This window comes from Spermophilus citellus (genome assembly GCF_964194105.1).
Source record: "Spermophilus citellus genome assembly, chromosome: 8".
Classification (NCBI taxonomy): domain Eukaryota; kingdom Metazoa; phylum Chordata; class Mammalia; order Rodentia; family Sciuridae; genus Spermophilus; species Spermophilus citellus.
The window spans coordinates 126,453,044-126,466,483 of record NC_138189.1 but is presented as its reverse complement, the minus strand read 5'-3'; the positions used below and the strand labels follow the sequence as shown (position 1 = coordinate 126,466,483).

The 13,440-nt window shown below is 39.2% G+C and overlaps 1 protein-coding gene across 1 annotated transcript in view; it reads right to left on the bottom strand.

Moving 5' to 3' along the window:
* DCHS2 (dachsous cadherin-related 2) overlaps positions 1-13,440 on the bottom strand; it is a 258,106-nt gene that overhangs the window by 46,581 nt on the left and 198,085 nt on the right. Inside the window, exons 11-13 of the mRNA XM_081303666.1 lie at positions 13,120-13,254; positions 12,660-12,869; positions 7,556-8,413 (exon numbers count right to left, since the gene is read on the bottom strand). Coding sequence (XP_081159792.1) covers positions 7,556-8,413; positions 12,660-12,869; positions 13,120-13,254 — 1,203 coding nt within the window. The remainder of the gene's footprint in view (positions 1-7,555; positions 8,414-12,659; positions 12,870-13,119; positions 13,255-13,440) is intronic.

Here is a 13,440-nt window from a genome sequence, read left to right as displayed (position 1 = left end):
GAGTCTGTGAGAAGTACGTTTTATTTTAGTGGGCAAGATTTTTAGGAATGATATCTAGAAATGACGGCATTTAACTATTTTAAAATATTCTCAACAGCTTAGAGAAGGTGGGTGCTGAAGTGATCCCTAGATGTTCCTATCATATCTTTAATTTTGTAACAGAAGACTATCTTTATTTACAACATGAGCTGGGGAATTTTTAGTGTTGAGGCAATGTTGGATCTGATCCCACGTCCTGCTTGTGGGTCTGGTGTGTCTGGCCCTCTCTCACTGCCCAGCCATTTCCTGTCTGGGTTTCCATTCCCATGTTGTCAAACTTTAGATTCTCTGCATTTTCAAGATCCATCCATATTCTCCTTTCCAGATCCTGAAACCCAAGACCCAGCCAGAATCTGAAGCCCACACAGATTCAAAAAGATAGACCACACGGTATTTCTGTACCAAATGATTCTTCAACTTTGGTTTTGAGATGCACATTTCCAACTATCTAATTACACTTCACTCAAGAAAATGCCTTTTAGGATGTTTTCAGTTGCCAAGTAATGAAGTTACAATCTATTATTTTAATGATTCCACTTGATTGTCACAAGAGCTGCTTAGGAAGAGAGCACTGTTATCCTCAAAATAATCTGAAAACAGGGTTCAAACACCCACAAAAAATAGGTGCTAAATGGAACAAAAATTTTAAAAAGGGCATCTTAATATTTACACTAAATAATTTTTATTCCATTTTTTTTATTTGAGTATTAGCGAAAGTTCTTGGTAAGTTTTAAAGTGCCATAAATCACAACTGTCTAAATCTCTTCCAGCTTTCAAAAACAGAACAAAATACCCCTCTGATCCTCAGGGCCCTTCAAACAGTGGTTTTGTCACATTCCTTTCCTCCCCTTCATCGCCAAACCTTGTCAAAAGTGCACTGAATGGCCTGTCCCCACCTCTTCACGCTGCACCTCACTGTGCTTTGGCTACTAAAATAAAACTCCAGCAAATTAGTTCTCGCCACAGTTCCCAATTCTCTCCTAAATTGCTAAATTCTGTTGAGCTGTGAACAGTTTCTGTAAGAAGCCACACTGAGTCCAGAATTCATGTTAGACAGTCTGGGCCTTGTATTATTCTTGGCCAAAATCCTGAACAACTTCCACAGAGCAGCCCTGCTCCTTGGGACTTCTCTGGACTCCCTCAGGCCTCTGGTTTGCTCACAGTGCCTCTCTGGGTTGTCTCATCCTCTACGTTTGTTGCATGGACTTCTTTCAGACATTCCTTCCTTTCTTCCATGTTTGAGTCGCCCACCAGCAAGTTGACATCCTCAGATCGTCTCAGGTAAGACTGCTCACGCTCAGCAGAGGCGATGGATTGTGAGCACCGCAGTCCCCTCCCCATGGGTACAAACTCGCCACTTTCTTTGGCTTTGGGGACAGGGACCCAATTGGGATAGCTGCCACTTTTCAGTTTCTACTTTACCAAGCCTCTGCTCCAAATGAGATATACTGATTGCTTCCTGCTTCTGGAAGGTGCCATCTCCTTTTCTTCTAACACTGTCCTCCCAGGGATTGTCAGGGCCACCCTGAGCCCCCCATTTCCATCCCCTTTACAGATGCTTTATTTCTTCAAACTCCTGTAAAACACTAATGCTTCTTTGATTTCCTCGCTTATCTTTCTATCCTTGGGGAAATGCGTGGGAGTTTCTACCCATGAACGGTGTACCTCAGAGGAGTCTCACTGAATTGGTTGGGGTGGGGTGGATGTCCAAGGATTTTGTTTTTTAAAATACCCCACCCTGGTGTCTAAGGAATAACCAGGTCCCACTGAAACCCTGGTGGAGCACATGGCCTCATCTTCCCTCACTGCGGAGGCTTTAATGAGACCCTGGTTATTGGTCACGTGGATCCCTGCGGTATCCTCCTAGCTCATCTCTCTCCTCCAGGCCACCCTTCACACAGCTTTGAAGGGAGCTTTCTACCATACCAAAGTGTTTTTGATAACTCACAGGCCTTTGCTGTTTCTCTCTTCCAAGTTATCTTTGAGAAGCACATGGACCTCCTGCCGACCAGTACTCAGCTATTCCAGATAAGGTGCTTCTAGAGACAGCCTACAGAGTGGGAGAAAATCTTTGCCACTTGTACCTCAGATAGAGCATTAATCTCCAGGATGTATAAAGAACTCAAAAAACTTAACACCAAAACCCAAATGACCCAATCAATAAATGGGCAAAGAAACTGAACAGATACTTCACAGAAGAAGAAATTCAATTGGTCAACAAATACATTAAAAAAAATGTTCAACCTCACTAGCAATTATAAAAAATGCAAATTAAAACTATACTGAGATTATTCTCACTGCAGTCAGAGTGGCAATTATCAAGAATACAAGTGACAATAAATGCTGATGAGGGTGTGGGGAGAAAGGTACACTCATACATTTCTAGTAGGACTGCAAATTTGTGCAACCACTCTGGAAACCAGTATGGTGATTCCTCAGAAAACTTGGAATGGAACCACCATTTGACCCAGTTATCCCACTCTTTGGTGTATACCCAAAGGACTTAAAAACAGCATACTACAGTGATGCAGTCATGTCAATGTTTATAGTAGCTTAATTCACATTAGCCAAATTATAGAACCAATCTAGGTTTCCTTCAACAGATGAATGGATGAAGAATGCAGTACATATACACATTGGATTATAACTCAGCCATAAAGAAGAATGAAATTATGGCATTTGCCAGTAAATGGATGAGACTGGAGACTATCATGCTAAATGAAATAAGCCAAATCCCAAAACCAAAGTCTGAATGTTCTCTCTGGTATGTAGATGCTGACTCACAACAGGTGGGGCAGAAGGAGGAGTGGGAAGGTTCATTGGATCAGACAGGGAGGAAATGAGGCGAAGGGAGAGAAAATAGGGATGGGAAAGACAGTAGAATGAATTGGACATCACATTCCTGTGTTCACATATGAATACATGACCAGTGTAACTCCACATCATGTACAACCACAAAAATGAGAAGTTATATTCCATGTATGTTTGATATGTCCAAATACATTCTACTATCATGTATAACTAAAAAGAAAATAAATAAAAATTTTTAAAAAGCTGCTTCACCTGACAGTGAGCTCACCACAATGTTTAGTCTCCAAGTTTTTGTGCATGATGCCATTTCCTCTGCCTGGCACAAATTGTCTCCCCTCTCCCCAAATTCTTATTTGGGCAGAAGCCTTTTGTCTTAGAAGTAAACAATAATGGTAAAATGACTTCATTTAATATTTGGTGAAGACCTAACAGGTACAAACTTCCTCTGGCTTTGCTACACTCCCAGAAGCTCCTCCCAGCTAATTCTAACTCACATTCATCTCATATCTTTGACTTAAGACTATTGATAAGGAAGGTAAAATACTTTAGGGAATATGAAGTGCTGATTTGATCATGAAAACCATCTTATAAAAGAGTAGATGAAAAAAAGATTTTTTTTCTAAGTAGTCCTTTAGAAAACTGAATATTGAGCATACAAAGTCAAGTATATAGCCAACATCTAATAGGATGGATGTTGAGAGGGACAGAACAGTGAGGATATCCCCAAGAATATAAATAAAAGTGTCCCTCAAGGGCTAAAAATTTATGAAGTGAAAAATCACAAATTCACAGAGAACATCTTAAATGTACAAAGAAAAAATAGTTCTTTAAAACAAATTATTGATCTACTATCCCTTAGGAGCACCACTCTGATGGATAGTAGGAAGAAATGACCATTTTAAAAATGCTATGTAGTGTTGTCTCTGTATTTTCCCTTTAAACACCATTTTTAGGTAACTTACTTTGAATATGTGCTCAATTTTTGAGTTTCTGTGCCTCTTGTGTTGCTCCTCAGTAAGATGACACTGGTGGGTAGGGGTGTGTGGTAGGGGGTCTTGCAGGTGGGATCCCTTTGTGCTACCAGCTCCTAGAGTTCATCAGTGATTTTTAAAGTGGCTTCATAACATAGGCATCGGGCTCTTTCATCTTGGTTACTACTCCCACCCTGGGATTATTATTGAAAAGAGATCCTGAGCGTCTATGGCTGAGGCCCAACTATGGGACTGGGGTGAGTTCACAAAGTTAAAACCTGCATTGGGAGGTAGATATCTTCTGTGAAAACTTGACCTGGTCTAGGGCTTTGCTACTTCTATTCCCTTCAGAGCTACCTTGGACTCAGAGGAGAAGTAAGGAAATTCCACATTGCTGTTCAAAGGCTACTTAGGTGGTGTCCATTCCAATGAACTTCATCCCAAGTATAAGGGTGGCCCTAAGTAATAAAATAAGAATGAGAGATTTGATTCCACCTTTTCACTATCATAAAATATTATATGTTGGGCCCTGTGCCAAAGCTGCCAGGGACAGTGTCATTTAATTCCACGTTGTGGGGAAAGCCATTACCTTGGAAAGTGTAGTTCTTACCTGATTTGAAGAGAAGGAACAGATGGTGGGGCCGTTAAGACCTCAAGTATTTCATTCCATCCTAACATTGTTATGTAAACTGCCTGCTCTGATGAGAACTTATGCCCAGTTAACATAACAGAATCCAAGTAAGGATTTGGGACAGAAGAAAAATACCAAAAACAACAACAAAAAGATGACTAGCATCTTCCTACAGCTTAATTTAATCCTTACTGTATCCCTGTGAGGAAATCATTATCTACGCTATGGAAAGAGAGAGCATTTTCCTAGCACAGGCGGTAGAAGCACGACCCACTCAGCTACATCAACTTATGTCATGATTTCCACACTTCAACATTCAGGAGCCCTTACTGAAAAGAAGAGCCAGAATTCACAGAATCAACGGCCCAAATGCCAAAAGAAGGATTCTTCCTCCAAAGTATCAATATGCAATTTATTTACTTTATACTATTAAGTATATTTTATTTCTTAGAGTGCCCCCATGTGTTATCATATTTTAATTTAATTTCAAATTTTCCAAAGTCTGAGTCTTTACTTTCAGTCAGGGTATTAATATAGTTCACAATTTCAATTTTTCCCCTCTGGGTAATTCAAAGAAATGCATGAAGTTGTAAATAGCCCACACTGAGGGCGATGGTTGCTGAGTCAGCCTCATCTGAATAACCAAAGCACTGGAAGCAAAGCAGAAGAAATATAAGCTGGCTTCTAGAAGTTTCCTTTAAATTGTCTAGTGGATTAAAATATTATAGGTAATAAAGTTTAACTTTTAAAAAGATTCAGGATGACTATGTTCTCTCAAATGGTGAGGAAGAGCAGCAGTAAGAGTAGAATGAGAATCACTTGGACAACTTATCTTGACATACTGTTGAAGGGCCACAGTGTGCCTTGTTTTTATGAATAAATGAATATTTCATGACTGACTCTGTGTTCGTTAGTTCTCTGTTGCTATGATAAAATACCTGAGATAAACAACATAAAAAGAAGAATGGTTTATTTTGGCTCATGGTTTTTTCAGAGGTTTCGGTTCATAGTCCTTTGGCCACATTGCTCAAGCCTGTGGTGAGTCAGAACATTATGGTGGGGAGCACAAGGCAGAGCAAAGTCATTCACCTTGTATCTACAAGGAAGTAGAGAGAGAGGAGCTGGAGCCCTAATATTTCAGGGGCAATCCTCCATGACCTAACTTCTACTAGGTCCCATCTTCCAAAATAGTGTCACAAGCCAGAATCTAAGTCTTTAACAGATGGCCTTTGGGGGACATTCAAGATCCAAATCCTATCTGACTTTTACAAAGATTTTATCTACCAAAGGAGTGCTTTAAAAATGGAAATTATATATTATTTTGAACAATTGAAGTGTTATGTTTAATGTTGTTAATAGAGGAATGTAATGTCAGTTAAAACCTGAATCTGTGTACTTTTTTCTAACAAAAAGTTAAACAAATATAAATACATTGGAGTTATTTGTTTGAACTTTAAACTATTTATTTCCTTCCCTCCTCCCTCCCTCCCTCTCTCCCTCTCCACCTTCTTCTTTCTTTCTTTCTTTCATACCAGGAATTGAACTCAGGGGAACTGGACCACTGAGCCACATCCTCAGCCCTATTTTGTATTTTATTTGGAGACAGGGTCTCATGGAGTTGCTTAGTGCCTTGCTTTTGCTGAGACTGGTTTTGAACTATTTGTTTTCTTAAAAGAGCATGTAAATGCTAAAAGCAGTACGGAGTGATGAGAATTTATGATTGAAGCAAGAATAATTCACTCAGATGTCAAGTGGCACCAACTGATAGAAATTTTGAGTGACCCACAGAAAATTGAAGTTCCAATAAGCAAATGTTTTTCATCAAAAAAATGGAAGCTAAAATTGAAGGTGCATTTGGAGAGGGGAAAATCATTCTGTTGCCTATTTCATCACTTATATCAAAACCATTTGAACACTGACCAATGAATATCCAATCTTTTAAAACCACTGGAATTAAAAAAATAATTTTTTTAATTACAAAAGAAAAAATCACTTTCTGGTGTCTATGAGATACATACCAGAATTCAATCTGTATTAAATTAATGTTCCAGGGAAAATTTTGGCCTGCTTGAATCATATCAATCTGTATTTTATGTACATTGTCATTTTCTTTTTTCTAAGAGACTAAGAAGCCTGCCAATCCTGGCATGGTTTACTTGCATCTAATCAGACTCAACAACCTCCAAAACCACCATTTTTTCCTTCCCCCTTTCTCTTTCCTGTTTCATCTGCAGTTTGGGTCTACCTCTCAGCTTGGACTTTATGCCTTTTACCCATTATCTTTACTCTTCAAAGACAAGTCATAGCTCATCACTTCAGATGACTTCCAATGGATGTTTACAGAATGTTATTACTTCTTTAAGCAGACAACTTAATAAATAAATTTGGAGGGTTAAGTTACATTAAAAAGATAAATGTCCAATTTAATTAGGTAATTCCAAATGCCAGGTAACCAGGAAGGACAACTCTGATCAGGTATTTAAAAAAAAAAAAAAAAAGACAATGGTGGAGGCTTCCAATTCATTTAACATTAGCTTTTTAAACAGTGTTTGAAAGGGGAGGGTAGACCTTAGAAGTCATTTGGTCTTCACTGTATTCTGCCTTAATATTTTTATGTCAGATGAGGCTATTATTAACCATCGCTATAGTTTGGATGTTGAATGTTCTCCAAAGGCCCATGTGTTAAAGACTTGACCCTCAGGGTGGTGCCATTGGGTGATAACAGAGGTAGGAAGCAAGGTTTACTGGGAGGTCTTTAAGTGTGTCCTCACTCAAAGGGGATTACAGGGTCCTGGCCACCCTCTCACTCTGCTTCTTGAATCACGAGGTGAGTGGTATGCTCTGCTATGTATCCCACCATGCTGTCCTCACCAGAGACCCAAAGCAATGGGGTCACTCCATCTTAGACTGGAACCCCCAGACTGGAAGCTAAAATAAACCTCTTTACTTTATAAGTTAATTGATTTAGATATTTCATTATAGTGCTAGAAAGCTGATTATGACTTCTCAATACCAAGAACTGGCTAGACTCAGATGTTTATAATTGAATCTATGATAATACTCTTACATAAGCTGGAATACAAAAACTAAAAGGGACACTCACCTGCCTCACAATTTTCGGTCACGAGTCCTTTATATTGACGGCGACTAAAGGAAATCTTTACATCTTCTCCTTCCATGTGAATGACCAAGAGACCAGTGGTTGTCCTGCCTGGGACCCCTTGATCTGTAACTTTCAACCTCAGCCAGATAGGGAAATGTTCTGAGAATGGATTTTGCTGAAGTTTGATTTCTCCTGTGTATCGATCAACAGAAAACATGGACTGAGTATCTGCAAAACTGAAAGTGACAGTTCCATTGGGCCCCAAATCTGGGTCGTCAGCTCTCAGAATAGCAATTGTCTGGTTTGTAGATGACTGAGGGGAAAGAAAAGCCTCAAACGGGTTCTGGTCCCAAACTGGATCATTGTCATTAACGTCAGTGACAGATACCTCTATGATCACAGTAGTGCTTCTTGAACCTTGGATGCTGCAGTCTCTGGCCACTATCTGAAATGTATGCTGAGACCGGGCTTCTCGATCAAGGGCGTGAGCAGTTCTCAGTATGCCTGCCGCAGGGTCAATGGTGAAGGCACCAGACGACTTGTCCAATAGGAAATATTCAATCTGCCCATTCAGGCCTTCATCCTCGTCCCCAGCAGACAGCACCAGAACCACGGTTCCGACTTCAGCATCTTCTCTCACAGAGGACCGGTAATGAGGGACGGGGAAAGATGGGCTGTGGTCATTATCATCCAAAACCCTAACTTGCAACTGGATCACAGAGCTTCGAGGAGGAGCCCCCAGGTCAGAGCACAGGATGATGAGGGTAAAATTGTTGACCTGCTCCCGGTCCAAAGCCCGAGTGGTAGAGAGTTCTCCTGAGGTTTCATGAATAGCAAAGTACTCATTGGTATTTCCATCTATTATAGAGAATAATTGAAAAGTTACTTGAATTGAAAAAAGAAATATCTATTTGCTAACATACATATTAATTTATTCCTTCATTTAGGAACTATTTCCTGTTTCAAACTAGTACTTTTATAAGTACTGGAGATAGAACAGTGAGCATGATAAAAATCCCTGACCTTAGGACACTTCTAAGAAGGGAATAATAATAATAATAATAATATGATTCAGTAGACATCTTAATTGAATCAATAACTAGAACACTTGTTTTCACAGATTTTTGGCAGTCTGAATTTTTTTGTATATAGCTACAACTTTTTATATTCATATATTTTCTCTCTTGAAAACATATATAATATATTATTTTATTCAAAATAAAACGATAGGCATCAGGGATAAGAAACAGGATATAATGTCCATTTCTGGATATCAATAAAAATTAACTGATCAGTTATAGTGATTTTTCCCAAACAAACTCATTCTCAGAGTTTATACCCATTACAATACCACCGTGAGCTTCCCTTCCACATGCCCGTGGCATGCTGTGCATGAGTCCTGACACTTCTGTTACAGTTAGCTGGACCCTTGACAAGTTATCCCATAACATTAGCAAAGAAGATCATTTATTCATCTCAGCATCTTTAAAAAAAAAATCTGCCCTTTACTCTTTTCCCATGGTACAAAGTATAATAAAAGTTAAAACTAAACACAAATTCAAAATATTTCAAAGTCATCCTGGTAAATTAGTGAGGAAAATGTGGTTCAGAGACTTGCTAGTCATATTCTCAAATGAGTGACAGAATGAAAGGACCACGTCCAATATTATGGGATCTTACTAGAATGTAAGTACTGGAGGTATATGAGGACACAGTGGAATGGCTTTGGAGGAAAGCAACTGTCATATGGATGCTGGGGATGAGGAGAGGGTCCTGCGGTTTTATTTAGAGAAACAGCTGATCTATAACCAAAGTAGAGATGGTCAGACAAGCCTACATTTCTGTGGTGTTTGTGGATGACAAAGTGATTAATTCACTCAACAAACATTTAATAAGCACCTATCATGTGCCAAGTGTAAGTAATTACTATATGCTAAGTGTATGCTTAACATTGGGAGTTTGAAGAGGTAAGACATTATCTGACTGCTAAGAGTTTAGAGTCTAGGAGGAAATGTATGCCGGTATCCAGACACTAAAATATAGTGTGAAAAATCCTATATCCTGGGAGGCCAGGGGAAGGATGCATAGCCCGGTGTTAGGATGGCCAGGAAATGTTTATTAGAAAAATTAATAATCAAAACTCACTCCTAGTCTGCCTAGTATATGCGAAGTTCAATCCCTAGTACTGCAAACAAAACAGAAGGTGGGTAGGATGTGGCTGGAGGAGGTGGGTCATTGCAGGGCTGGGGGGGGGGGTGGGGGCGAACCTCTGGGGTATTTATTTTATATCTGGTGAGCGAGGTCTCTCTCTGCTTCCTAATCATTAAGTGCACTCTTCAGCTCATTCACGGAATTGAGCTGGCTATGGACTGAGACCTCTGAAATCATGAATCCCCAAATAAACTTTTCCTCCTCTAAAATTATTCTTGTCAGGTCTCTTATTCACAGAAGCAAAAAAGCTGACTAGAACACTCCTTTAGGGAAGAAGCTAGAGTATAAGTTTTGGAAAGAGGGTTCCATGCAGAGCAAATATCCTGTGTGTAGCTTCAGGAATAGGAGAATTTAGCAGGTTGCAAATGTTTTCGAGTGACTAGAACACAGGGTTCCTTGGGTACTGGCGTGCAGAGGGCAGGGAAAGGGTTGACACAGTGAAGACATGAATTTGGGAGGCAGATAGAGGTTCAATCATGAAAGGCCAAGCACACTGTTGAAGAGTCTCCATTCTATCTCAGAATCTATGGGAGCTCCAGAAGGACTTTGACAGGATAGTGTCATGAATCAATTTAATGTTTTAAGAGGAAGACTGAAGCAGCAAGGCCAAGGCTTGATTAGAATATGGGGAGATTAAGAGGGCATTATAATAATCTACAGTTAAACAACAAAGAGGTTCTGAAAATAATTGTGCAAAGAGGAAATGGACATATTCCAAAGATATTAAGGAGGAAAAATAAGGAGTAAGGAAAAATTTATTTGATTTGGCTTAGGTAAATGCTATAGTTTGAATCTCGACTATTAAAGGCTTGGTCCCCAGTGTGAAGATATTGGGGATAGTGGAGCCTTTAAGAGGCGGAGCCCAGTGGGAGGAAGTTAGATCATTGGAGATATACCCTTTAAAAAGACTGTGGATCCCATTCCATCCTCCTGCTTTCTTTTGTTAACCCAATTTGTGCTGTACATGAGTTTGTTCTTCCATGCCCTTCCACCATGATGTGCTACCATAGGTCTAAAGCAATGCAGTCAATCCATCATAGACTGGAACCTCCAAAACTGTGAGCCATACTAAGTTCTTTCTTTGTATGTTAATTATCTCAGGTATTTTGTTATAGTGATGGAAAACTGAGTAACACCACAAATGGATGATGCTTAGATCAGTTGTTTTTAAAGAGTATATGAAGTATATGTTTTTAAAGGTTACATGAAGCTTTCCAAGGAGTACCTGGAAACAGGAAGTTTTGAGGTATTTTCCAGAAGCTCAGTTTACACATCCTTATTGTTAAAATTGTTCCACCTCAGAATTTACCTACAATCACAGCGTTTACCTTTTCTATATTTGCCTTTATCACTGCCCTTCTCACACACACACACACAAAAAACTTACCTCTCACCCAGATAAATGACTGCCAAATCAAGGGGTCATTCCCAATATTCATATTCAATACTGAAACAATGACTGAGTTTAATGCCTGGGAGAAAACATTCTTTTGTAGTCAGAAAAGGTGTTTGCTTTCAGCTAAATTATAGGACCTATTTAAGTTTTTAAGTGGTATATAAATAAATAGAAGCATTATTAACTGATTTTGGGGGCGTATAGCTCAGAAAGAGCTCAAAAAACAACTTTACTTGTATCAAACAACGATCCTCCCATTAAAAAACAAAAACAAAAACAAAAAAACCTGCAGAAGGTGCTGGGGATGTAGCCTCAGTGGCAGAGCACATACCTAGCATTACTAAAGGCCTGGGTTCAGTTCACATCACCAAAAACTGAGTGAATGAATAAATGAATGAATGTGCATAGGGACTTTCTCAGTTCTTTTGTTTTGCTTTTTGGAGAAGGAACCAGGGATTGAACCCAGGGGCATTTAACCATTTAGCCACATCCCTAGCCCTTTTTTTTTAAAAAAAAAAAAATATTTTATTTAAGTTGCTGAGACTCGCTTTGATCCTCCTGCTTCAGCCTCCTGAGCTGCTGGGATTATAGACATGCACCAGCATGCCCAGAGGAACTCTCAATGCTTACATATGTAACAAAGAAAAACAGCAGCAGACTTGGCACTACAACTTGTTTTACTCTGGGGCACAGAAGTGCACACCCATAGTCCTAATTACTTGAGAAATTGAGGCAAGAGGATTAGTCTATAAATTTGAGGCCAAACTGAGGAACATAGCAAACCACTGTCTCAAAAAAAAAAAATTGCATTAATTCATGAGCTAGAAAAAAATCCCAGCAATCTCATTAAGAGATGTACTTCTAGTACAATATAATTTTAATTTCCATGTTAAATAGTGTCAAAACATGGAATGTAATTTTTCTATTTTAATCTTACAATAATCACATCAATCACAACAGCCAAAATAACTTTTGAATTTGGACTCTATATTTACTTGAAAATTTCTTAGATCTTATATTTCAGCATAAATATTTTAGTTGTAGGAAAATATATACAAGAAATCAATCTTTTATAGAAAAAAATCTATCAAATTATTATAAAATTTGGCAAGGATGTAAGAAAGAAACATTAATTAAAGAAGCAAAAAAACAATAAGAAATCATTTGAAAGGGAAAAAATATAGGAGAAAAGTTGTTTGTTCCATCCATCTATCTACTACAGTTAGTATGAAAGCAAATTCACAATTTTCAAGGCCAGGATTTTAAAGAATTTGGAAGTTAGTGGTTCAGGGTGGCTGTGGGAGGGGTGGAAGGAAGCCCATGCCAAGTGCTGTGGGAGGGGTGGAAGGAAGCCCATGCCAAGTGTTACCCATCAGTTCCTACTGGGTGTGCATTATGCAAAAAAATACAACAGATGCCAGATACAGGAGAATCACCCTATAGGGCACATTGACTCAAGTCAGTCTCCTGGAGGAAATTTTCATTAAAAATACTTACCGATGATGTGAAATCTGATGGCTGCATTTTGGCCAGCATCCATATCAGAGGCCCAAACAGTAGAGACAACCTCTGGCTTTTGGTTTTCCAGGACCTCAATGTCACGAACGGGGACAATGAACTCTGGCGCGTGATCATTCTCATCTTCGACAGCGCAGATGATCATTGAGGTGCTGGACAATGACGGGACGCCCTCATCTCGAACTAGTACTGACATGGAACAGAAAGACAGCACCAATTGTGGCCATTAACTCATACCTGAAATGCATTGCTCTAGTTAGACAGCATCAGACTAAACTTACAGGTAACACTGGGTCAATAATATTTAAAGATACGTTAATAAAATGTAAAATTTCACTGTGGATCTTTTTGGGGTTTTGGTGGGGTTTTTTGTTTTGTTTTGTTTTGTTTTTTGCATATATCATTGACCTTTTGGGTGGGTGGGGGCGAGATTCCTTACCTCGAAGGACAAAAGCATCCTGAACTTCTCTGTCAAGCGTGGTAGTTGTCACTACCTCTCCAGTGTCAGGATTGATCTCGAACAACCCAAAGGAAGCCCCTGGCATGATTTCAAACCGAAGCTTGGAATTGATTCCTTAAGGAAAATCAAAAGAAAAACCTAGCAATCATCTCTGTGGAATAAACTTGACTGTATTCCCATTCATTTTCCTTTGAACATGTCAGGCTGTAGATGAGGAAGGTGAGATTCTTAAACAGCTTTCAAATTAAGGTGAAGGAAAATCTCTTTGGTTGTTCTTGCGAAATAAAAGCCCCATGAGCT